The 27,092-nt window shown below is 44.7% G+C and overlaps 1 protein-coding gene across 2 annotated transcripts in view; it reads left to right on the plus strand.

Annotated features, from left to right (window-relative positions):
- Nucleotides 1-3,024: 3,024 nt before the first annotated feature.
- LOC138284351 (ras-related and estrogen-regulated growth inhibitor-like) overlaps nucleotides 3,025-27,092 on the plus strand; it is a 331,944-nt gene continuing 307,876 nt past the window's right edge. The window contains exon 1 of one of the 2 annotated variants that reach the window (XM_069223027.1): nucleotides 3,025-3,612. In XM_069223027.1, coding sequence (XP_069079128.1) covers nucleotides 3,504-3,612 — 109 coding nt within the window. In that variant the 5' untranslated portion in view covers nucleotides 3,025-3,503. The remainder of the gene's footprint in view (nucleotides 3,613-27,092) is intronic. The other variant, XM_069223026.1, reaches the window with a different exon arrangement.

Here is a 27,092-nt window from a genome sequence, read left to right on the forward strand (position 1 = left end):
GAGGAAAGCGTCACCAATTGACACTCTCCCTGGGCGCTTCAGGTTTAAGCCCTGAAGCGCCCAGGGCAAGTGTCATTCAGTGACACTTCGTCACAGAGTGGGGTGGGGTCAGCAGTCTCACTGACCCCATCCCACTCTGTGACGAGGCTGGGAGTGCTGCCTTCCCTCATTGGCTGACCTCAGGTCAGCCAATGAGGGAAGGCAGCAGTCCCAACCCTCCTGGGACCTGGAGGCTAAAGGTAAGTGTGTGTGTGTGTGTGTATGTATGTGTGTTATGTTTTACATTGAATGTTTGGTGCGCGCGTGCATGTTTGAGTGTTATGAGTGTTGTTAATGGATGTGCGTGAGTGGGTGCGTGTGTGTGTGTGAAAGAATGAATGTGTGTGATCTTGTAAAATGAATGTTTGGTGCGTGCGTGCATGTCTGAATGGAATGAGTGTTGTTAATGGATGTGCGTGCGTGCGTGCGTGCGTGCGTGTGTGTGTGTGTGTGTGTGAAAGAATGAATGTGTGTGATCTTGTAAAATGAATGTTTGGTGCGTGCGTGCATGTTTGAATGGAATGAGTGTTGTTAATGGATGTGCGTGCGTGTGTGAAAGAATTAATGTGTGTGATCTTGTAAAATGAATGTTTGGTGCGTGCATGCATGTTTGAATGGAATGAGTGTTGTTAATGGATGAGCGTGCATGCGTGCGTGTCTGTGTGTGAAAGAATGAGTCTGTGTGTGTGTGTTTGTGTGTGTGTGTGTGTGTGTGTGTGTGTGCCCCGCCCGCCCCCCTCCCAAAGCTGCCGGCCGCCACTGGATGACAAGTGTCATCAGAGGAGGGATTGATGGAGCGTAGCTCCTATAATCAAAATTAACATGAAATGTTTATGAACTGAGGCGTAATAATGCCGAACAGAAAATGTATTAATATGTTTTACTAAACGTAAGTCTGAAATGTGCCCATGGGGAGTGGCCATCAATATATACGGGGACTAATCAAAGTGACTAAAAATTAGTTATTAATGCATTAATGTATGATTTTGTATTAGTATTAAGAGATATATATTAAGGTTTTGCTAATTAATTAATTAGGCCTTAGTTAGCATGAGTCGGGGCCTAGCTGCCCGGTTTCATATTAAATGTGTTTTTCTAACGTGCAGTGTGCTGACTTGCTGAAGGACATGTAATTGTATTTTTCCAGAAGCTAGAAGATGAGTGTAACCGTAGTAGATCCGTTCTCATGAAACTCGACTTGCTCAAGGAAACATTCTTGCTGAAAGCAACAGTGTAGACTCATTACAGGTACAAGGTCGCCTAAACCGGTATAGACAATGGACTGAAAACGGGAGAGGACCACGAGAGTATGAAATCATACCGGACATTCTACCCGGTGGAGACGTCAATCACAAGAACCAATAAACTACGTGAGAACTGTTATGAGGTGACAATTTTGGTGGTACAACTGGAAACCCATTGGATGGAGATAGTGGGGTGCCAAGCCTACCCAATTAGAAATTAGGGGACTGTACAACAGAAAAGGGATAAAAACCTTTGACACGAGGAGCCATTAGGAGATGCCATTGCAAACTTTTGCTATGACCCAGACACTTTGTCACTCTGCCTAGAGACTTTGCTGTTTGGTTCTTCAAACCATCCTCACCCTTATCTTGCCCGTTCTATACTTTTCCTCCTTATGAGGGAAGTGTCCCTACTTACCCCGTCTTGCTGAACTTTGCTGTGTTCCCTGGCTGATGGTGAATCAACTGATGTCCTGAGGACAAAGACTGACTCTGTATGCTGACCCATTACGTAGGGTAACTATATGATGATGAAATTGTAATTGTCTGTTTGACTTTCCTTTCTAGGTACCAACTGCTTCTTTTGACAGAGACCATAGATAGATGTTTTCTAAATTTGTGTTGCTAAATTGTTTTGCATGAAGCCCAACATGCCAATGCTAATTTGAGGTTAGTTAAGGGGTTCACTAAACGGACGCAAATAGACAAGTGACTGAATCAATGCTTTGTTGAATAATGCGCTAATGATACTCTGCCAAGGTTAACCTATGTTAACGTTGTGTTATGTTCTAATATTCGTAATCTTTGCTTTGATAAAATCTTATTCGAGTTGCCATATTATGACAATGCTGATGTGTTTCATGGTTTTGAGACTAATAAACTTACTAGTAGAATTGTAATCAAAAGGGAATAAGCATCATAAAATTGGACTAAACTGGTGTGGTTATTCATGACTGAAAGGTCATGGTGGTTTCCGAGTCTTATTAATGTTATTGATTAATCTAATTGATTTGTTATGGTGACTATTGATGACGTTATTAACTTATTGATTAACATGTTGATTAGTTATCTCGTCTTAAGGCGTCTTCAATCAGGGTCAAAAGATTCATTGGCCTAAAACGAGTCCCAGAGTGAGTAGATTATCTAGATTGGGATGCGTTATCAGAACCACCTGTAATACCCGGAAGGACCTACCCGAAACAGTTACTTCTCAGTTTTTTGGCTTTGTTGGGCTATTTTTTCTTTCTTTGTTTTTATGCGGAAGGGAATCTTATGGGTACTTATTTCCACATACTGCGAAATAAAAAAAAAACTTCCTGCATCTATAAAATGTCTGATGTTTTGCAATTTCTTTGAAAGCTGTTTGTCACGTCGTAGTGACATTAGCTTTGTACCTGGTGGGACGCAAAAAGGATGCTGGAAAGGGGTCAGTTTTAGTATAGATATTTCTCAGCTCATCAAGAGCACATTTGAAACAATTCACTTTAAAGAAAATGAGATGTACAATTGAAAAATCTAACATTTGCTAAAAATGCAAAACAAAAAGTAACGGAACTGTAAAGACATTTTAAGAAAAGTGGTGTAATTTATTCAGCAGCAAAAATTAAGTAGTGGAATTTGGCCCCTTCAAGTTCCACTCTCATTTACCCTGGTGTGAATGTGATGGTGAAATACTGTTACTACACGTTCTGATGGGTCAGTGTGTGTATCTGTACCGGTTATGGGCATGGGGATGGGGATGGATTTCTACATGTGCGGTAGTAATTGCTGCAGAGTGCATGGAAGTGCACATCTCACTCGGTGCGTCTCAGCAGGAGCAGCGGTGTGGACGGCAGGGGGCTGAGCTGGGACAGCAGCCGCTCGCCTCGGGTGACTGATTTCGGAGGCAGTTCCCGCACTGAGGGTTCCTCTGGGATTTGTAAAGAAGTCCCGCGCGCCTGCCGGCCTGTCTGTCTCGGAGGCTGTGCCGCCATCCAGGGCTAGGAGGGGTGCTGGATCCGACCTGCCACTCTGACACCCAGAGACAAGAGCAGAGAGTCTGGCACGGGAAGGGTGCAGGCGCCGGAGCCGGGGACATGGAACTGAGCCAAAGACAGAGTGCGCTCTGTATCGGAGACTGAGGAGAGCTCGGCGTGCGGGGGTCCGGAGGAGGGACGCGACGAGCAGGCAGCGGAGAGGTCGGGGACACGAGGACGGAGAAGCAGACTGAGCCCGGGCACCATGAGCTCGCCCTTCCCTCTGCCCCGGCCCCTGCGGCGCTCCGGGAGCCTGGCCCCCGCTCGCACCGTGCGTCTGGTGGTGCTGGGGCAGAGCGCCGTCGGAAAGACAGGTAACGCGCTGCCAGCTGCGTGCGTTTATTCACCATTTGCTGGTTTATTTGCTTGAAACGCGGCCACCGGGTGCTGTCTGCCATGTAAGCCAGAGTGAGCCCGAGACAGCACCAGTTCTGGGTATCCGCTCTGTCAAACGCTGCTTTGTTTGTTGTGCTGCATAACCTCACGTGCCCCTGAAGTCTCACACATAAAGGGCTGATATTTGTAACGTGTATTTATTCACATGGTCAGATAATGTTAGACTCTTATCATACCTTCTAAACGGGTGATATGATAGTGTTAGGGCTGTGCTAACAGCAGCTCTGCTATATTTTAATGCGACACCCGTGCACCTCTCAGCAAGGACACATACTGTGCCTCTTGGTCTAGTTTCCTCGCTTCTCAGCAGGGCTACATTATATATGCACTTCTCAGCAGTTTGTAATAGGACAGCACCTGCGCTTCTCAGCCTGTCTGCTCTGTGTAAACTGCATAGTATCTGCACCTCTCAGCAAGGCTGTTGTGTCTCAAAAGAGACTGCACCTGCACTTCTCAGCAGGGCTACATTTACTGGGACTGCATACGCACTTCTCAGCAGTTTGTAATAGTAAAATATCTGTGGTTCTCTTCGGAGATGCTGTACGTACAAGTGCATAGTACCCGCACCTCTTAGCAAGGCTGCTGCGTCTTACGGGCCAGCAGCTGCACATCTCAGCAGAGCCACATTTACTGGGACTGCACATGCACGTCTCAGCAGTTCGTAACAGGGCAGCACCTGTGGTTCTCAGCGGGCCTGCGCTGTGTATAACTGCACAATACCCGCAGCTCTCAGCATGGCAGCTGTCTCAAGGGACATCACCTGAACTACTCAGCCGGGTTGTGTTTCAAAAGACAGAACCTCTCAGCAAGGCTGCTGTGCCTCACGGGACAGCACCTGCGGGACTCAGCAGGGCTACATTTGGGGCAGTGCCTGCTCTTCTCAGCAGAATTTTGGATCAGATGTCGATTTTACTGGTTGCAAAAAGTAGTCGTAATTTGCAATCATTCTTTTTGAGACCAACACTGATTTTTGTGAACTGACCCATGAACTTTTAGATTGGTTTGTAAATGCAGGGTCGGAGGGGGTCGCAGACCTACTTACTGCATTAATATTCATAAAGTAGATTAAAAATTGTGATGCGCTCCGATTTGACAAAATGACAGATATGGTGGTCTGCAAGGGACCACAGACTACCATGTCTGTGACTGATTTTAAATAATGTTTTTTTTAAGCAAACTGAACTGCTTTTGAAAAAATACATTTTCACTGGGCCACTGTCTCCTCTCCCTGAAAAAGTTACAAAAATTCACAAAGGAGAAGGGGAGAAAATGGAACACATTCCCCTTTGAGAATCAGTTATGGCACTCACTTGTGAATTGGTACATTTTCAATAGTTTGTGCCAGAGCCTTGGTTGTAAACCACTGATACATTAGATACCAATTCAGTAATTGGAGGAGACACCCACTAAACGCCTCCTCCCAACATCAAATCAATTTCCAGTCGCAACCCCGTTTTAAGAGTCGAGAAAACTATAGCAGCTCCCATTAATAGGTCAATAGGTATGAACAACTTTTTTTGCTGTTGCAAACTCCATTTCGGAGCCTTTGTGAAAGTGAAAAAAGTCTATTCACAGGCCCCTGTTTTCCTTGTAATAGGATAGCACCACCACTTACTAGCAAGGCAGCCCTACATTTTAATAGACCAGCGCCTTAATTACAGAGGGGCTAAATGTAGTGGTTCAGGAGCCAGCTTTTTAAGCAGAGCTCTGTTATTGGACTAGTTGTACCTGCATTTCTCACCAGGACCACTCTTGGTCTAATTGACTACAAGCTACACTTCTCAGCAAGGCTACATTTCATGGAACTCTACATGCATTTCTCAGCAAGGCTACATTTCATGGAACTCTCCATTTACTTCTCAGCAGAGTTGTTTTTTTCACGGGATGGTTTATGCACTTCTCAGCAGGGCTCCTGTATGGTTAATTAAATAATACCCCCACTTCTCAAGAGGCTACATTTAACAGAGTGGTACCCAGACGTTTCAGCAGGGCTTCATTTAATGGAAGTGTACATGCATTTCTCAGCAAGGCTACAGTGTACATGTACATTGCACATTGAACTGTACATGCACTTCTCAGCAGGGGTATGTTTCATGGGACTGTACATGCACTTCTCAGCAGGGGTATATTTCATGAGACTGTACATGCACTTCTCAGCATGGCTATATTTCATGGGACTGTACATGCACTTCTCAGCAGGGGTATATTTCATGAGACTGTACATGGACTTCTCAGCAGGGGTATATTTCATGGGACTGTACATGCACTTCTCAGCATGGCTATATTTCATGGGACTGTACATGCACTTCTCAGCAGGGGTATATTTCATGGGACTGTACATGCACTTCTCAACAGGGCTGCCATATATCTAATGGAATAATACCCCCTCTTCTCAAGAGGCTGCATTTAACGGAGTGGTACCCAGACGTTTCAGCAGGGCTTCATTTAATGGTAGTGTACATGCATTTCTCTGCAAGACTACAGTGTACATGTACATTGCACATTGAACTGTACATGGATTTCTCAGCAGGGGTATGTTTCATGGGACTGTACATGCACTTCTCAGAGGGGCTTCTGTATATCTAATGGAATAATACCCCGACTTCTTAAGAGGCTACATTTAATGGAGTAGTACCCTGACGTTTCAGCAGGGCTTCATTTAATGGACCGTCTGTACCTGCACTTCTCTGCAGGGCTGCTCTTTGTCTAATTGAACAGAGGTCACGTCTCAGCAAAGCTCCATTTCATGCATCGGCACTTGGCACTGTGTATGGTCTTCACCTGGTCTAAATGTCATGCCACCTGAAATATGGATTGGCTAACAGGCATTCTGCCCTTTTTAATGAATAAAGGTTTTTGAAATTTAAAAAAAGGTTCTTCCAGGGTGAGGCTCATCCATTGCACTTCAGATGTCCTGACCCCTGAGATGCCTCCATATGCAGGATACTCAACTGAATAATTTCTGGTATTGGGGGACTGCGTTTGCGCTGTGCCCTGATCTGTGGTTTACAGAAAGAAAACAAAAATAACAAGCATTTGCAATGCAGTGGGTCTCGCGTTTGCTGGAGGTAGAGCTATTAGCATTGTAAATTCCTAACTGGGCTTTTCTTGCCACACAAACTGAAAATAAAAAGTAAAACAGTTGACATAAGCAAGCCGATTTAAAGCATCACCGTGAGCGCGAAGAGAGAGACAAAAGGAAAACAAAAGTGCGCTTGCAGTCAAAGTTATCAGCAAAAGTGCAATTAGCCATGTAACAGGCTCGATGGCCAATGCGGTAACAGAACTGCCCTAAGGAGGGACATATGTAAAGCAGTTACCAACGAAAACAATGGATTTTTAAAAGGCAAGCCCATGAACCAGTGATAGTTATGGTGGACGTGGTTAAAAGCCCAGATACATACAAACACGTTGGAAAAGCAACGCTTGCGCACTGCTATGCTCGACCTAAAAAGTACCTTCATTGCTCAGCAGGGCTCCTCTTTGTCTAGTTGAATAGAAGCCACACTTTTTAGCAACGCTACACTTCATGAGACTGTACATGCAATTATCAGCAAGGGTATTTAGCATGGGACTGTACATGTCCTACTCAGCAAGGGTATATTTCATGGGACTGTTCATGCACTTATCAGCAAGGCCACATTTCATGCGTTTGTACATGCAGTTCTCTGCAAGAATATATTTATGAGACTGTTCATGCACTTCTCAGCAAGGGTATTTTTCATGGGACAGTTCATGCACCTCTCAACAAGGGTATTTTTCCATGGGACTGTTCATGCACTTCTCACCAAGGGAATTTTTCATAGGACTGTACATGCACTTATCAGCAAGGGTATTTAGCATGAGACTGTACATGTCCTACTCAGCAAGGGTATATATCATAGGACTGTACATGCACTTTTGAGCAAGGGTATTTTTCATGAAGCTGTTCAAGCACTTCTCAGCAGGGGTATATTTCAGGGGACTGTTAATGTGCTTATCAGCAAAGCCACATTTCATGGGTTTGTACATGCACTTCTCGCCAAGAATACATTTATGAGACTGTATGTGCACTTCTCAGCAAGGGAATTTTTCATGGAACTGTTCATGCACTTCTCAGCAAGGGTATTTTTTCATGGGACTGTTCATGCACTTCTCCACAAGGGTATTTCTTCATGGGACTGTTCATGCACTTCTCAGCAATGCTATTTTTCATGGGACTGTTCATGCACCTCTCAGCAAGGGTATTTTTCATGGGACTGTTCATGCACTTCTCAGCAAGGATATTTTTTTCATGGGACTGTTAATGCACTTCTCAGCAAGGTATTTTTTCACGGGACTGTTCATGCACTTCTCAGCAAGGGTATTTCTTCATGGGACTGTTCATGCAATTCTCAGCAAGGTATTTTTCATGGGACTGTTCATGCACCTCTCAGCAAGGGTATTTTACATGGGACTGTTCGTGCACTTCTCAGCAAGGGTATTTTTTCATGGGACTGTTAATGCACTTCTCAGCAAGGGTATTTTTCATGGGACTGTACATGCACTTCTCAGCAAGGGTATTTTTCATGGGACTGTTCATGCACTTCTCAGCAAGGGTATTTTTTTCATGGGACTTTTAATGCACTTCTCAGCAAGGTATTTTTCATGGGACTGTTCATGCACCTCTCAGCAAGGGTATTTTACATGGGACTGTTCATGCACTTCTCAGCAAGGGTATTTTTTCATGGGACTGTTAATGCACTTCTTAGCAAGCGTATTTTTTCATGGGACTGTACATGCACTTCTCAGCAAGGGCATTTTTTCATGGGACTGTTCATGCACTTCTCAGCAGGGATATTTTTCACAGGACTGTTCATGCACTTCTCAAGAGGCTACCTTTAAAACAGCAGTGCTCAGACCTTTCTCCAGGGGTTAGTTTAATGGACCACCCCTGTATTTCTCAGCAGGGCTGTTGTAATGGGACAGTACTACGATTTCTAGCAGGGCTGAAACGTGTCTGTCGGGATAGTACTAGCACTTCTCAGCAGTGCTATGCATTTATCAATGTACTGGTATTAATAAAGCACAAACTCCGGGAGGGAACAGTGGAGCTCTGCAGATTACAAGGTAACAAGAAGGATTCTTTAACTGTGTTATCTTGCACATATTATCATAAGGCATTTATTTAAAGACACAGGACCTGCGCTTCCCAGATCCATGCAATGGGACAGCATTGGCACTTTTCACCAGGGCTCCTTTACGCCTAATGAGAAAGTGCTGCAGTTGGCAGCAGGGCATAATGTAGTGGGACAGTATCCGTACTTCTCATCGGGCCTGCTGCATTTAAAGGAACAGTGCCTGCACTTCTCAAGAGAGCGGCTGCGCACAGCTGCAGATCTTTTAACAACTGTTTACATGGCGTACACAAGCCCAGTGCAACACGGTGCGTCATTTCTCAGCAGGGCTGTTAAATGATAAATATAGTTTTGTGCTCTCAGCAGAGCTGCTGTGTAGGATACTGCTGTGCCTTGAATGGGATACCCATCTATACAGACCGGGCATGCATACATCCAATAAGTAATCTCGCTCTTTACGAGCTAGCCCGCTGTCCTCAAAGCAGGACAGGCCGCGCTGGCGTGGCTTACATGGGACTGACTGGCTTCTCAGAGGGGCAGCATCCTTTATTGGGACTTTGATGCGGCAGGCACCACCGGCAGGTCTCAGCAGCTTTCCAGCCTGTCGTACTTTCATAAAAGTTCACTAACACGGCTCCACACTCAATTCAGGAAAAGGGAATGCAGCCTGGCAAGCCCTACAGATTTTATTTACCGTTTCGAGCAGTACCAAACCGAACTATGGTGCTATTCTTTGAAGAATTCCTTTGTTCGGGACGTTGATGTCATCGGAGCAGCAATAATGTTCGCGCAGGAACAACAAACGTGGGGTTTAAAATGCCGTTCATTCTTGGGCCCTCTAGCAGACAGTGGTAATCACGCCGCATTGTGCTGCGTGCTGGGATGACGCAGGCGCCCCGCCCCCCCGCCCAACTCTCTGCCTCAGCATCCGTTATTATGCGGCATCATGCACAGGCCACGCTGGTGTTAATTGTTTACTAATGCACTGCCAGAGAGTTGCAGCAGTCGGTCATGACTCGAAATAACCAGGAAAAACAACAATTCTTGGCCTCAACAAACTAAAAGTGAGTCAGTTACAAGTTTGTGCTCAAGATCTTCGACAGTGATTATATGACCAGACCTAGGGGGAAACTGATTCTTCCGCGTGCAGGAATCTTATTCTGTGAGCTATTTTATCGGATTCAGGAGCGAGTTATTTATGAAGTTAACAGACTCGCCAAGCCTGGAATTGTTCAGTAAGCAAGCAGTGAGAAGAAGAGAGAACTCTCTGTTAAAAAAAAATGTGCCTCAGAGAGCAACTGTGCAGGCGGTGAGTCAAACAGAAACACTGCTTTGCGTTGATTTCCAAGTGTTTATTTACTCAAGGGTCACTGTAAAGCGCTACCTGCCGCCGCAGAGCTGTCTCGGAGCGCTATGAAGGAGAAGCACTGCAGTCGTGAAGATTAGAGAGCGAGAGAGATGCTGGTGTGCCCATTCCAGTGCTAAATGCAATGCTTTGGTATGGAGATGAGATGAAACCTTGGCAGGAGGTCAGTGGGGGAAGCCCCCCATCCTAACAGTACCTGCTGAGTATTAGGAGCCGCGGCTAGTGAGTCCCGTTTTTACGAGTCTCAGGATGCCCAATTGCGTAGGCTGTGGCCAGCCTGCACCAGATTTGTCACACAGGTTGAAGTCTTAAGTCTGTTTCCCCCAAGGTTGGTTTAAAACGTTCAACGAGAGCCGAAGTCATCTTAGGGTGTTAAACCGCCTATAGAGGTACATCAACATGTGGATCCCTACTTGATTCACAAGAAAATAGTAAGAAAAATCCTGGTCTTATGCCTACTCGAGCTTGCCTTTTTGCCATTCTAAGTATAAACAAGCAGTGGAATGGCATGGCAGCAGGACCCGGGCAGTTCAGGGCCCGCCTCAGTGAATCACCAGCCCTCTGACTTCCAGGGGACGCAAAACCTTAAAGTGTTTAGGACGAGCCTAAAGGCCTTCTTTTGGCAGCAAGCCTTCTTAAGTAGCTCACATTTGTAACAGCCCCCTGTCCCTCGTGAGCGCGAACTTCTTTACAGTATGTCACATTCTCTGGCAGTCTAAGTTGACATAGTAAGTATCAAAATACACAACCTATATCCACTTGATGGTAGCGATAAAGGTAGATAGATAGGTACATAGATAGATAGATGGATAGATAGATAGATAGATACATACATAGATAGATACATAGATAGAACCAAAGTTATGTGTCCTCCTAGTTTACACTACTTTCCAGAGTTGGTTGATTTCTTGATTGTGTCCAAATGCTTGTATGGCTTGTATTTTGTGTAATGGGTTGTGTTGTCGACTGCGTATCAATTTTTCACATTTTTTATTCATGTTAAATTTAGTGAAAATCAAATAATTTATTCCTGGATTACTTTACTTAGTCTATTGTTGTTGTTAGCATTTGCTTCACTCCCCAATCCTATATATATTTCGGGCTCTTGACCTTAAAGCCCTTCTTAACAACTCAAAACCATCTCAGACAGATAAACAGGCTTGTAATGGCCGTGACCGGCTGCTACAAGTTTGTCCATGCGTGTCTTCATCATGTATAGATATAATGATAGCTAAACCGGCAGGTAGGTGCAGGAGCTAAGTGAATACAGTTTTACCAAGATAGACATATCGCTATAGACGGTTGTGCTTAAGGTGATCCCTCAGCTTTGAACATCTGTCCTAATATTCAGAAGCTTCTTTACTTATGGCTCCTATCCTAAGATCTTTATTCTTGTCACAATATCATTAGGTTGTATTCAGAGAGGCAGCAAAGTGCATACTCTCTGGCTTCTGTTTGCCCCTTTCTTGCTCCCAAGGATATGATGGCATTCTCTTCATAACTTGATAGAAGAATATTTCAAATAAAGTAGCACACCTGTAATGTTTGTTGCAGTTCTGTTTTATTACAGCAGTGACCATCGTGTTCTTAAGTTTGTAAAAATACCCGTAGCTCAGGCCAAACGTTGTCAAGCAGGGTCATGGTGGTCTGATTAAAGTGACTCAAGATGTTACTAGAAAGCAAAATCCATAGTATCAAGTTATGCATGTGAATAAAAACACTGCACTACATATGTGAAATATACAAGCCAATCACTAATGCATTTCTGGTGTTCAGAAAAAAACAAAATTCTCATTCACAAAACAGCATATGTGTTGCAGTTGTAGAGAAACAGAGTGAGAAGAGGATAGTCCAACCAGTAGCCAGATCATGCTTTCGGACTGGTCTGTCCATCTGCATGGGCACCTGATGTGAGCTTTGTGTTTGAGGATTGCAAGGGGTACTTAAAGTGAAACACTGGAAGCGGTATCTGTAACAATCTGATCACTGACAACACAATCAAAAGGCATAACGAATACGTACAAAGTACAAGAATGCAAGTTGTGTAATTAATGTCACAAGATTAGCAACAGGAGTCTCAGCTTATATTGATTGTCAAGCCTAACAGAACATTGCAAACATGCATACGAGAGTATTCTAGAAAACCGAAGAAGTGTGCAGAATAGATCACCTATACACAACATTTTTACATGGAGAAATGTCATGTTACAGTTAAAGGTTGCAACGACATTTTACGGCCCATTCCTCACCAGTGGATCACCAGTGGATCAATACTCTTCCAAACTGGACAGTAAGTTAAGCCCCTGCTGTACTGCTTAGGTTTGGACAGTTACATTTGATGTGTGTGTAAAAACATAATGCGGCGGGCCACGTGGAAGGCTTCTTTTTCAGTTTCTCTTCAGCCAAAAGAGGTGCTGTACAGCAGCGCTAAAAAACCATAGTTCACATAGGCAAAACCTATTGATTTTACCAATGCTTGTTCAAAGTTGGAGTTGGCCACCATGGACTTAAGCCGTTTGACTACCTCACACCTTCTGTACGGTCCTATACAGTTTGCTACTCAGGTCACTTGCCTGCACGTGCTGCAAGCTCCCAAAGGTCACTCAGCTACAAACCAGTCCCATGATGTCACAGCTTTGCTAGGCTAAAACCCCAAACTATTGTTAGCAGAAGATTAAGCAACCCCTCTTTTTTGCTTTCACATACCAACTTAAACTCATACGAATACCATGGAGACGTTTCTCCCAGTGTTCTTTCTACACCGTTTGTAGTACGGAGCATGAGACAGTCATGAGACAGCACTTCTCTTTGATTTTTAGCACCTTTCACACACTCAAACGTCTTTCTGTTAGTGTCATTCAGTTGTGAATTAATTTGCTCAAAAGGCAAAATCTACTTAGTAAAGCAGACACCTTCTCATTCTCACTTGCATAATTCATACCCAGTCAAAGCCATTCTTTTATGAAATCATGTCAACCCCAAGACTATTGTTGAGAATGCTGGGATGTGAGGGCGTAGACCAATGCTTTTCTGAGGTGCAGTGCTCCCTACTAATTGAGGTGCTTCGTGTAGTCTCTTACTCAAGCTTCTTCAACTCCAGAAATTTTACAAGTCTCTTCTATCAAACGTCTATCCTAATCTTTATGCTTTAGTTCTTTCTATTTGTCCCTTTCCTTCTGTCTCATTCTTTGTTCTCTGACTTGCCTCTCATTTGCAGCACATTTTGCCTGACTCTCTACCAGAAACTATTCTATTCACACACAAGGCTTGTGAAAGTGCTTGGCTACCAGTGGCAGGCTTCCCAGTACTGACAGTCCCCGTTGGAGAGAGAGAGGAATAAATAAATTAAAGATAAAAATGAGTTTTTAGGTGTGTCCTGAAACTTGTTAGATTGTCATTTAATCTCAGGTTGCGAGGTAAAGAGTTCCAGAGTTTAGTGGCAAGGTACATAAAAGAGCAACCTCCACCTCTGGCTGTCTTGACTTGAGGGACAACCAGGAAACCTGAATTATTTGATCCGAGATACCTGTTGAGCTGATAAGAAGTGGCCAGCTGGTGGAAGACACACCTTTGGGCTACCCAGGTAAAGCGAATTCTCATAATCAAAGAGGCAGAATAAGCCCCTGAATCACAGTCTTGCGGGCCTCCGATGGGAGCCATTTTAGTACCTTCCTTCCTAAAGCTCTAAGGAGGCCAAACAAACTGGCAGCCAACTTATGAAAGTGATGTTATAGAAAGATGATGGTCCAGTATGACCCCTAGGCTCTTTGACTTCTGAGTTTCGGGGGTTCCCTCCAAGGGACAGAGGCCAATTAATTTGCTCCCAGAGTGTTGGGTCATTACCAACTACCAAGACCTCCTTTTTATCCCCATTTAGTTTTAGGCATCTAGCTGCCATCTAGTTGGACACCTTCTCCAGGCAACTGATTAGTCTTAGGGAGATGGATTCTGTTTTTGGAGATAGCGAGATGATGATCTGTTTATCATTGGCATAAGAGACCTTTAAAAAACCAAATGAGCAGCTGGTATTTGAAAGAGGTTGAACATTAAGATTGAAAAGCGTGGGGCTCAAAGAGGAGCCCTGCGGAACTCCACATTCCAACACTTGTTTTGCAGAAGAGAATGGACCCTCACTGAACTGAAAGTTCCGATTCTCCAGGAATGGTTCAAGCCAATTTAGGGCGCTGCTCGTTTTGCATGCTTCTTTGAAACCGTGCAAGAGGATGGGATAAGAAACAGTTACAAATGCAGCACTTAAATCAAGCAGAATCAGTGCTGCTGATTCACCCTGGCCCAAAACCTTTTTAAGGTTTTCAGAAGCTAACAGAAGTGCTATTTCAGTACTACTGCCTGCACAAAAACCTGTTTGTGTGGGGTGCAGGATGTTGTTAGCTTCTTAAGTATTCTGCCAAGTGCCTATTTATAATCTTCTCTAAGATTTTACTGACTCCAGGAATCAGGGACATGGGTCTATAATTTCCTGCCACCTCGAGTTCCAAATTAGGTCCAAATTAGAAACTCTGTCTTCCCCAGCAGTTCTTAGCTTCCAAACCTTCTAAGTGCTGGCTTTGAGGTGTCTTTGGCTGCCGGTCTCACTGGAGGAGCCACGTATGTGGCTAGTGACAAAACTTGGGACCAAGGAAAACAAATAGAGAGCGATGTTGTCAATGGATTTCCTTCTGAGGGGGCCACTCCCACTTAGGTCTCTGTATTGTACACAGGATGGGCCTCTTGCCATGTTATCAGCTCAGCCACTAACTCTGCCTTGCAAAATCCTACACATCAATCAGCACTTGCCACCAATGTCAAGTCAGTCCTCTGGGACCGTTGAGGATCAATGCCAATTAAGAAATGCTAAGCAAGTTTTTTCCCCATTGCCTCTGAATCTTTTCAAATTCATGAGCAAGTTAGGTGTTGAGGTTTTATTCTCAGTACTGATAAATAATTATTATTCAGGAGGCACACTGAGAGTTAAAGGGCGCACATCACTCTGGAGACTGTTCTAAGATATTGGAGAATATTTTATCTGATGCACAGGAAAGAACAAGAATCATCTTATATACAAACACCAATAGTTTTAGCTCTGTACCTGTTATCAAACGATCATAAGTTCTCGAGAGTCCAGCTAGAAAGCCAAAAATGTATGGCATAAAATCACTGTCACTGCCCCGTTACAGAATGTTATTTACGTTCTTAAATCGTCATTCGCCTTTTTTACGGTAGTAAATAGTCTCTATATCTCCATCTCTCAGATAACAGGTTTGTAGAACAGAGAACGGGTACTATTTCAGCAGGAACAATTGTTAGCCAACAAGGCTGTTCACATTTGATTTTGTCAGGCCAACCACTACAAAGTGCCACACGTTGTGGAGGAGATCAAAACAACAATAAATCCAGATATTAGCAATTGATTGGTTGGATCAGTTGGTGTTGACCTCTAAATTGCACTGACTGGTAAGGTCAGGGGATTTTAAGCTCTGCATGGGCACTGAGAATTGCTTTCTAGCAGTAGCGGCTCGCCAGTGTTACAGGGGGTGGCGCGCGCGTGGTGGGGAGGCACGGGGGTAAAGAAATTTTAAGTAAAATATAAAAATAAAATAAACTTACCTCCGTGCTGCTTCTCACCGCACCGCTCCTCTCTTCCGTCCTGCAGCAGGCACAGGCTCTCATGCTGCCCTGCTCCAAGCCTGATGCTGCTCAGAGCAGCGTCAGGATTGTCTGGGAGCTCCCAGCCAGGGCGCTCCCAGGCAGACTGGGAGCCTGTGCAGGCTCTCTCCAGCCCGGCAACTAGAGAGAGCCCTGTGCACGTGTGTTTAGCCGGCCCACGCCGGCCGGCCATACATACATGCACAGTAAGGGGAGTGCGCATGCACTCCCCTCACTGCTCGTCACCCCATGGCCTCACCCCTTTCACAAGGAAGGGACAATAAACATAGTGTGAAAGGTTTGCAGCTTCTGCTGCTGGCAGGGGGCGACGCTCCTGCGCCCAAACGGAGGAGCCGCCACTGCTCTCTAGTATACCCTTAAAGCCCTGCTCTTTTTAACACTAATATTTGATTTGTTGCTCGGAAATGATTAATTATGAATTCGTTATTTTCCAGTAAAGAGAGGGCTATATTAAAGAAATGTTGATTCTTGAAAGTTAATTTAGGACCCCAGACCATGAACCAGTGGAGCAGAAAGATGGATCCTTCTGAGTAAATGGCATATTATTACCATGAATGCACAGAGCTAGCATGACATGCTTAACTAAGCCAATACAATTGATCTATATGGGGAAACATGATGTCATGATGTATGAGCCAATACAGACAGCACTCTAAATGTTCTGTGTATCCAAGATGAGGAGCATTTCAAATGCTATGAAGAATCACCTGAAGTAATGAAGAATGCAGCACTCAGGTGGAAGGAAAGGAGTTGATTAAAACTTGAGTTAGGAACGGTAAGGCAAGAATAAGCAACACTACATAAGGCCTTGTGGTACCATGCTTTTGAATGCGGCTGGAGATGGCATGTTATCAATATCAGCCTAGATAGACCTAAACAACAGGTAAGAGTATTTAGGAATTAAACTGGGGGTATATATGGGATGAGGTTCCCCCAACTCTACATTATAAGGATATTAAAAGACACCAAAGAGCTCCACGAACTAAAAGGAGACATGACCCCGCAGGTTAAGTGTGGTTTGTAGTGTCATGGGGCACTGAGGTGATCTGCAACATCCCTTTTAATGTACCACTTGGAGTATTTTATTCTTTATAAAATATCTGGCTTCTCTGTGTCCCTTCGTGTGGTATTAAAGAGGTGTGTAGATCCGGTGATCTCAGTTGGGTGAGTAGGGAGGCACTGAGTAAAGGGTGGGTATGTCCCCCTTAGCATTCTCAAGCCCAAGAATACCTTTTGATGAACTCCCTCACTCCTTTCTCACCATATTTTCTCTGCAGCAGGGGATAGTGAGTAGAAAGACCCATGTGAGACTGGGGCACCCATAATTAGTTCCAGAGTATATTTACACCCCGACCATGGCTAGAAGGCAAGGAAGCAGAAAACCCTTAGCTTCGTTCACACTGTGGCATACGGGGGCTAGCACAGTGTGGGACAGTAACCAATAATCAGTTTTGTTTACTGCCCTTCTGTTGCTACGAGATAGCAAATGAAAACTTAGGAGCAGGTTGGCAGTTGGATTGACCCCCAAACAATGCTGTGTGCTGGTATGGTTTAGCTTTCAGTCTCAAAAGAAGCTGCTTGTGGACTACTTACTTAAGTGGGAAAGTACATTGATTGATACAAGAATTACAGTCCCACATAGTGTAGGGCATATACTGGCTTATACCTTGAAAAGTCTCTTCATTCTTCTCTTACTTGATGATTTATAGTGGTTGACAGAAAATAAGTATTCATAGCGCTTTAAGTCAGAGATCGATATACATATATTATACTGTGGTACAATGTTGATTTATTTTTAATTGTGCCTTCTTTGTAAAACTGTCATTGTGATTAACAGGTTGAAGAGTGTATATTCTGACGAGGAGTATGATTTGCTCCGAGAGGCATAGATTCAAAGAAGCCCTCTATTGAACATTTACGGTTCTGATACAAATATATAATGTGATAAATAAAGTAAAACTTCTGAATGGCACAAGTATGTAAGTAGGCTGAATTGAAATTTGTTTAAGTTTGTTGTTAGCAAACGCTTGTTGATTTAGCTGACATATTTTGTAGGCTGATTATTTCCGAAATCCTGCATGTGTGCCCAAGTGGACTCCAAAAGAACTGGCCGGTTCAAATGTATGGAATGCTTTTAGAAATTACATAAAACACAAGTGCTTAAAAGAGTTTCATTAACAACCACCACAAGCTCACTGAATTACCAAGTGCCTTCTTTTTTGGCTTTGGTGTTTAATGATTAGTGCAATCGAGTAGTCAAGGCCTGCTCCTGAAGCTGGTTGAGGGGTGGGACGTAAATACAGTAAATACTCAAATAATGCATAATGCATTTGAGTATCCAGTCACCTCCAGTTCATTTAACAAATAATAGGACTGTAATTCAATGTAAATGTAATAGAACAGTAGATGGGACGGCTAGCAGTTAAGAGACAATGTTACCCTGTGTGGTGGCAGACAATATGGATGACATGCTGATTATGCCCTGGGTGCACTGGGGACCCAAGCGGTGTTCTGTGAGGGCAATATCACAGAGCCTTCATGGTCTGTGGTTTATCAGTTCTAATCAGCGCAGCGACAATGACCACATCTGTTCCTTCTGTTGCCTCCTAATTAGCCAGCGCAGGGCAAACACCACTTCTGTTCACTATCTGTGAAGGCATGCAGAATGTATGGAATAATTATAAACTCTGAGTATCCTCATAATATTTCTAGACTCTTCCCTCCTCTATCCCTCCTGGCTCACCCCAAACCTCATTTTACTAATATGATTTCCCAAACAACCCTTCGTAAATTCTTCCCTCACGTATCCTTCCTTTGACTCATCTCAAACCTCTTTTTACACCCATGAACTCCCTAATCCCTTTATACAAACTCTTGCCTCCATTATCTCTCCTTTTTACTGATCCCAAACCTTCTTACTAGTATGACCTCCCAAATAGCCCTCTAAACTCTTTCCTCTTCTATCTCTCCTTTATTCTATTCAGTCAAACTAACTGACTCACATGTCCACCACTCAAATTAACTAATATGTCCCTATACTAATTCACCACTAACCCTTTTGGATTCCGGAGTAGCATGCAACTTGCCAAAAATCGCTTAGACGCCTTGTCAGGGGTAGTAAGTGCTACATAAATACAATATAATGATGTGCTCAGGAATAGTAGTCCAACGATGACTAATGGCAAATGAGCACACTTCAGGTAGATCTGGAGTTGAGTGTGACACAAACTCACTCAGTTGGTTCTTCAGCTGTCTTTCTCATCAGCAGTGCCTCGCATGGCAGGGCCTTCTTCAAAAATAGGAAATGTTGTTGAGAGACCCACAGGCCATAATTTGTCTCAACGTGAACTTCAAGGATGTGGCTATGAAGCAGGTGTTGCTTGCCAGTCTTGGCAGCTCCTTAGGCTGTTCACTTGACAGCAGGTGACACATCTGGCAGCAAGAACAGACAGCATCTCAGCTCAGCTCTGGTGTCAGCAGTAGAGGCTTTTCTTTCTCAGGTCTGGAATTTGGTCTGAACTCTTTCAGTGGGAACATCTAAACTTCTCGTCACTGGTGCAGTCTTTTACTGTATAGTGGTGTACAGAGCTCCTAGTAGCAAAAATTTGAATTTGGATCACTGGGCCTGTTCATAGCCTAAAACAGTGAAAGCTGATGGGGCGTAGCTTAGTCAATAATATAAGAGGGTGTAACAGACAGGACTATGGGCTATTATTTTTCAATTATTTGGAAAAGTAAGGCCAGTCAGAGTAAGGAAGAGTGAGGTTGTCTGGACTACATTGTCTACTCTAGTCCCATTCCTCTTCACAGCAATGTTGGGTAGAGCGGTCCAGGAAGGCAAGCTAGTATATGCTCATACCTAACATCAGCAAACCAGGCTTAGGATAGGCAGTAAGAGCAAACCTTTCAGCACCCCTAGCCCAGCAGCAGGCTAAGATAGGAAAAAAAGAAGAATCAGGAAGGGCAGCTAGGTTAAAACTGCAAAATAGTAGAAAATGTTGCAGAATACATAGTAGTGTGTAATGACATTAGATACATATAACACCAGCAAAGGAAAGTTTGAAGCTAATTGGACCATAACACCCTTGTAAACTATGGTGGTCTTCACAGCAAGGAACCAGTGATCCCCGTTTCTTTCTCCCTTCTAATAGGAATTATTGAAATGGTATCACAAATTTAAAGATATGAAGATTATGTGCGTTCGTTCATGTATTGAAGGACATTACAGTTTGTTTTATTCTGCTGGTGTGTGCAGTTGTCCATTGCTTGGCTTCAAGTGGTCGTTAAATTTGGAGCTACCTTTTCTAATTATGTGGCTTTAATGCCATTCTAAGTATCTGTGAATGTAGTAGGTTTAATCTAACTTTTTATAGATATGTCGATTACTGATAGGATATCACTTGGCAGTATAACTTGAAAGGATGCACCACCGAGGGAGAAAACACTATGGGCCAGATGTACGAAAGGATTTTACCCATTCTGTGTCTATGGGAAAAAGCTTTCGTACATATGGCCCTATATGACTTTGAGCTGTATTGTGCACATGATGGTGTCAGGAATTGTGCTTAATGTGCACTGTTGTTGCAGGGTGATGTGTTAGTGTCACTTAGCATACAATAAGGTTGCCCAGTGCCGCACGCATACTTTTGCACCACAGTACAACAGTGTCTGTTTCATGTCTTGTATAGGTTTTGTACCGGAACGTTACCATTTCAATACAAATTATTATGCTTAGAGTAACTTCAAAAGTTTTACAATTCTAAGTGTGTGCTGTACAGTGCAAAGTGACAAAAGTTGGGAGAAATAAAAGCCTTTCTCCTTTTTCTATGTCGACTTCAAAGAAGTGTTATTTTTTGGCTCAAATCCCTTTCTAGGGGTGTTAATAGATAGGGCTTTGCCTCAAAAACTGTAGGTGGTTACATGGGAATGCCCTTGTTCCACCCCCATGATGCAAAGTAATGCAAAGCCTTTCAGGCAACTTTCCAGTGAAGACGTTTTGAGCGGAAAAGTAAATCCAAGTATGAGCAGATTTGTATTGTTTTTGTGATGCAAACCCAACACAAAATCTTTGTAAATCTGCTACCGAGAGTTTTACAGAAACTACTATTTTAGTATCATCCCCTGGCTCTTCCATCACCTCAGTGTACTCAGAAATGTTGGGTATTTTTATCTGGGAAATGCGACAACCTTTTCTGCAGGTTTTCAAAGAACACAAAGAATCATGGTTAGAAACCATAGCCAGATTCATCCCAATGGCATCAACAGACAGGTACACAACAGTGTGTGATTAATGCCACTAAAACGTAAGAGTACAAGCTTTCCTCCTGTACGGAATAGGTACAATACACCATCTGCTGTGCAAGTGTCACTCACATAACAGGCAATGTAAGGCATTAGCTGTGAAGGTTTCCCACTCTCACATAACAAATAGACCATGAGCATCAATTGACAAGCTTCCCATCTTCACATAAAAGTGCACCATAACATCCCTTGCACAAAGAGGTACAGCCGGGCATTAACAGTGCAAGGCTTCCATTCCTTATGAAACAGGTGCAGCGTGAGCAGAAGTCCAAGATTTCCTCCTTCAGGGAACTAATACCTGTAGGAGGCTGGACTGGCTTGTAGTGAGTACCAAGGGGTACTTGCACCTTGCACCAGGCCCAGTTATCCCTTATTAGTGTATAGGGTGTCTAGCAGCTTAGGCTGATAGATAATGGTAGCTTAGCAAAGCAGCTCAGGCTGAACTAGGAGACGTGTGAAGCTACTACAGTACCACTTAGTGTCATATGCACAATATCATAAGAAAACACAATACACAGTTATACTAAAAATAAAGGTACTTTATTTTTATGACAATATGCCAAAGTATCTTAGAGTGTACCCTCAGTGAGAGGATAGGAAATATACACAAGATATATATACACAATAGCAAAAATATGCAGTATAGTCTTAGAAAACAGTGCAAACAATGTATAGTTACAATAGGATGCAATGGGGAAACATAGGGATAGGGGCAACACAAACCATATACTCCAGAAGTGGAATGCGAACCACGAATGGACCCCAAACCTATGTGACCTTGTAGAGGGTCGCTGGGACTATTAGAAAATAGTGAGAGTTAGAAAAATAACCCTCCCCAAGACCCTGAAAAGTGAGTGCAAAGTGCACCAAAGTTCCCCTAAGGACAAAATAGTCGTGTTAGAGGGAAAATGCAAGAAAAACACAAATCAGCAATGCAACAACGAAGGATTCCTGACTGAGGGTACCTGTGGAACAAGGGGACCAAGTCCAAAAGTCACAAGCAGCTCGGAGATGGGCAGATGCCCAAGAAATGCCAGCGGTTGGTGCAAAGAAGCTCTTTCTAGGCTGAAGAACTGTGAATACTGCAGGAACGACAAGGGCTAGAGACTTCCCCTTTGGAGGATGGATCCCCCACGCCTTGGAGAGTCGTGCAGAAGTGTTTTCCCGCCGAATGGACGCCAACAAGCCTTGCTACACGCAAATCGTGCGTTTGGCGTTTTTGGACGCTGCTGGGGCCCAGGAGGGACCAGGAGGTCGCAAATTGGACCTGCAGAGAGAGGGGACGTCGAGCAAGACAAAGAGCCCTCACTGAAGCAGGTAGCACCCGGAGAAGTGCCAGAAACAGGCACTACGAGGATGCGTGAAACGGTGCTCGCCGAAGTTGCACAAAGGAGTCCCACGTCACCGGAGACCAACTTAGAAAGTCGTGCAATGCAGGTTAGAGTGCCGTGGACCCAGGCTTGGCTGTGCACACAGGATTTCCGCCGGAAGTGCACAGGGGCCGGAGAAGCTTGCAAAGTCGCGGTTCCCAGCAATGCAGCCCAGCGAGGTGAGGCAAGGACTTACCTCCACCAAACTTGGGCTGAAGAGTCACTGGACTGTGGGGGTCACTTGGACGGTGTCGCTGGATTCGAGGGACCTCGCTCGTCGTGCTGAGAGGAGACCCAAGGGACCGGTAATGCAGCTTTTTGGTGCCTGCGGTTGCAGGGGGAAGATTCCGTCGACCCACGGGAGATTTCTTCGGAGCTTCTGGTGCAGAGAGGAGGCAGACTACCCCCACAGCATGCACAAGCAGGAAAACAGTCGAGAAGGCGGCAGGATCAGCGTTACAGAGTTGCAGTAGTCGTCTTTGCTACTATGTTGCAGGTTTGCAGGCTTCCAGCGCGGTCAGCGGTCGATTCCTTATCAGAAGGTGAAGAGGGAGATGCAGAGGAACTCGGCTGAGCTCATGCATTCGTTATCTAAAGTTTCCCCAGAGACAGAGACCCTAAATAGCCAGAAAAGAGGGTTTGGCTACCTAGGAGAGAGGAAAGGCTACTAACACCTGAAGGAGCCTATCAGCAGGAGTCTCTGACGTCACCTGGTGGCACTGGCCACTCAGAGCAGTCCAGTGTGCCAGCAGCACCTCTGTTTCCAAGATGGCAGAGGTCTGGAGCACACTGGAGGAGCTCTGGACACCTCCCAGGGGAGGTGCAGGTCAGGGGAGTGGTCACTCCCCTTTCCTTTGTCCAGTTTCGCGCCAGAGCAGGGGCTAAGGGGTCCCTGAACCGGTGTAGACTGGCTTATGCAGAATTGGGCACATCTGTGCCCAAGAAAGCATTTCCAGAGGCTGGGGGAGGCTACTCCTCCCCTGCCTTCACACCATTTTCCAAAGGGAGAGGGTGTCACACCCTCTCTCAGAGGAAGTTCTTTGTTCTGCCATCCTGGGCCAGGCCTGGCTGGACCCCAGGAGGGCAGCTGCCTGTCTGAGGGGTTGGCAGCAGCAGCAGCTGCAGTGAAACCCCAGGAAGGGCAGTTTGGCAGTACCAGGGTCTGTGCTACAGACCACTGGGATCATGGGATTGTGCCAACTATGCCAGGATGGTATAGAGGGGGCAATTCCATGATCATAGACATGTTACATGGCCATATTCGGAGTTACCATGGTGAAGCTACATATAGGTAGTGACCTATATGTAGTGCACGCGTGTAATGGTGTCCCCGCACTCACAAAGTTCAGGGAATTGGCTCTGAACAATGTGGGGGCACCTTGGCTAGTGCCAGGGTGCCCTCACACTAAGTAACTTTGCACCTAACCTTTACCAGGTAAAGGTTAGACATATAGGTGACTTATAAGTTACTTAAGTGCAGTGTAAAATGGCTGTGAAATAACGTGGACGTTATTTCACTCAGGCTGCTGTGGCAGGCCTGTGTAAGAATTGTCAGAGCTCCCTATGGGTGGCAAAAGAAATGCTGCAGCCCATAGGGATCTCCTGGAACCCCAATACCCTGGGTACCTCAGTACCATATACTAGGGAATTATAAGGGTGTTCCAGTAAGCCAATGTAAATTGGTAAAAATTGGTCACTAGCCTGTTAGTGACAATTTGAAAGTAATGAGAGAGCATAACCACTGAGGTTCTGGTTAGCAGAGCCTCAGTGAGACAGTTAGGCACCACACAGGGAACATATACATGCACACCTATGAGCACTGGGGCCCTGTGTGACAGGGTCCCAGTGACACATACATATAGGCCACAAACCTATGAGCACTGGGGTCCTGACTAGCAGGATCCCAGTGACACATAACAACCATACTGAAAACATAGTGTTTTCACTATGAGCACTGAGGCCTGGCTATCAGGATCCCAGTGAGACAGTAAAAACAGTGACAAACACCCTGACATACACTCACAAACAGGCCAAAAGTGGGGGTAACAAGGCTAGAAAGAGGCTACCTTCTCACACAACCCCCCCCCAAACGAAGGACAATAAGGCTAACCTTGGCCAGTTGAGACTTTATTGTCTAAGTGGTGATAAGTAGAGAGTAGCTCTGCAATAGACTGGTTACTCCCTTTATCATCCACTATATGGTTACTTCCCTGTGGGGATGTAAACCACCCTGTTTGAAGTTTTTTAGCTAAGCAACAATGTGAAGATGTATTTTCAGAGTTTCTATCAGTAAGTTTTAGTTTAGAGCAGTGGGAATTGTCCACTGAACCTATTTGTAGTGATGGAAATGCCAGACAGGGATGCTGTCTCAGAAAAGCCATAGCTGGGCAAAAACTTTGTCCATCTGGCTGGAAGAGAGAACAGGGATGCTGTTTCTCTTGAGTTGGAGCAGGGCAGGGATGCTGTCCTATCAGCTCCACACTAGGGCAGGGATGCTGTCCTAAGTGTTGTGAGGCAGTGCAGAGTTTCTGCACTAAAGTTTCTCTGGGAGGGTTGGAGGGATGCTCCATGTTAACTAAAATGGTGCTCTTTTTCTCACCAATGTTAGTTATCCCACAGAGAGGTACTTCTACCTCAGGGAGTCCAGCTTTGCCAGCTGATGATTCCCTTGGAACAGGATCCACCCCAGGAGAGGTTTCTCCCACCACAGGAATGGTATCCTGAATGGTAGGGTGGTTAGGGGATACTGTGATACCCTTTTTACCTGTTGATGGAGAGGGATCCTGAGTTTTCAGGCCTTCTCTCCTTTGCTTTTTCATTTCAGTAGAAATGAGAGGGAACAATTCCTCAGGGATGCCCAGCATGGCTGCATGGGCATAAAACTCTACATCAGCCCAACCTGAGGCCTCTAGGTCATTACCTATGAGACAGTCTACAGGTAAGCTAGGTGATACCACCACCTGCTTAGGGCCAGTAACTCCACCCCAACTAAACTGAATTATAGCTAAGGGAAGAAACTTAGTGGAGTTATGGACATCAATAATCTTATACTGTTGTCCAATGATGTGTTGTTCAGGAGGCACTAGGTTTTCAGTCACCAAAGTGAAACTGGCACCTGTGTCCCTGTAGGCCAAGGCCTCAACACCATTTATTGAAACTGTCTGCCTGTACTTATCCATTGTAAGGGGACAAGCAGCCAGTGTGGCAAGGCCAATGCCACTAGGTGTGACAGAAACTGTCTTGGGACTGATTACATCAGTTTCCACTATGGACCCATAAGTGAACCCAACTACACCCTTTGCTTGACTGTTGCCAGCAGTCCCACCACTAGTACCACTACTGCTAGGGGCACTAGAGCTTGATGTATTAGTGGTGGTAGGCTCAGGGGGTTTACCTGGACAGGACTTATCCCCTGGCCTATGGCCTCTATTTTTACACACAAAGCACCAAGGCTTTTTAATGTGTGCAGGTTGGGAAGAAGAGGAAGAATTTGTTTTATCCCCACCCTCTGAAGAGTGTTTAAGATTTGAAGTGGGATCTTTGGTTTTACCCTTATCCCCATGCTTATCTTGAGATTTTTCACCATCTTTCTTCTTATTGCCATCTTTGTCACCCCCTGTATGAACTTTTCTGTTCACCCTTGTTCTGACCCATTTGTCTGCCTTCTTTCCCAATTCTTGGGGAGAGGTCAGATCAGAGTCTACCAGGTACTGGTGCAACAAATCAGACACACAATTATTAAGAATATGCTCTCTCAGGATTAAGTTATACAGGCTGTCATAATCAGTAACTTTACTGCCATGTAACCACCCCTCCAAGGCCTTCACTGCCTGGTCAATGAAATCAACCCAGTCTTGTGAAGACTCCTTTTTGGTATCTCTGAACTTTATCCTGTACTGTTCAGTGGTTAAGCCATAACCCTCCAGGAGTGCATTCTTAAGAACTGTAAAATTATTGGCATCATTTTCTTTCACAGTAAGGAGCCTATCCCTACCTTTTCCACTAAATGATAGCCATAGGATAGCAGCCCACTGCCTTTGAGGGACATCCTGTACAACACAGGCCCTCTCAAGTGCAGCAAACCACTTGTTAATGTCATCCCCCTCCTTATAAGGGGGAACTATCTTGTGCAGATTCCTGGAATCATGCTCTTTTGCAGGATGACTATGGGGAATACTGCTGCTGCCACCATGGGTATCTAAACCCAACTTCTGTCTTTCCCTCTCTATTTCTAAAGACTGTCTATCCAAATCCAGCTGTTGCTTCTTGAGCTTCAGTCTGGTTTGTTCCACTCTCAATCTATTGAGCTCCCTTTCTAACAATCTGTCATCAGGGTGGGTGGGAGGGACATTTCTAGATACAGAGGTATGATGGGAATGAACAGATGGAGACCTGTCCCTTACAGAGGGCACCCTAACAGCTTGGCTACCAGCATAATGTGAGATCACATCATCAGTATGGTGTGATTCAACCTCTGTACCAACTATGCTAGACTGTCTAGTAATGGGCAGGCTGAGAAGTTTCTTTCCTGAACCTTTTCCTGGGGGAGTCCCTGGATCAGATTGAGAACCATTAGCTACTTTTTCTACAGATTGGGC

Source organism: Pleurodeles waltl, chromosome 3_1 (genome assembly GCF_031143425.1).
Source record: "Pleurodeles waltl isolate 20211129_DDA chromosome 3_1, aPleWal1.hap1.20221129, whole genome shotgun sequence".
NCBI lineage: Eukaryota > Metazoa > Chordata > Amphibia > Caudata > Salamandridae > Pleurodeles > Pleurodeles waltl.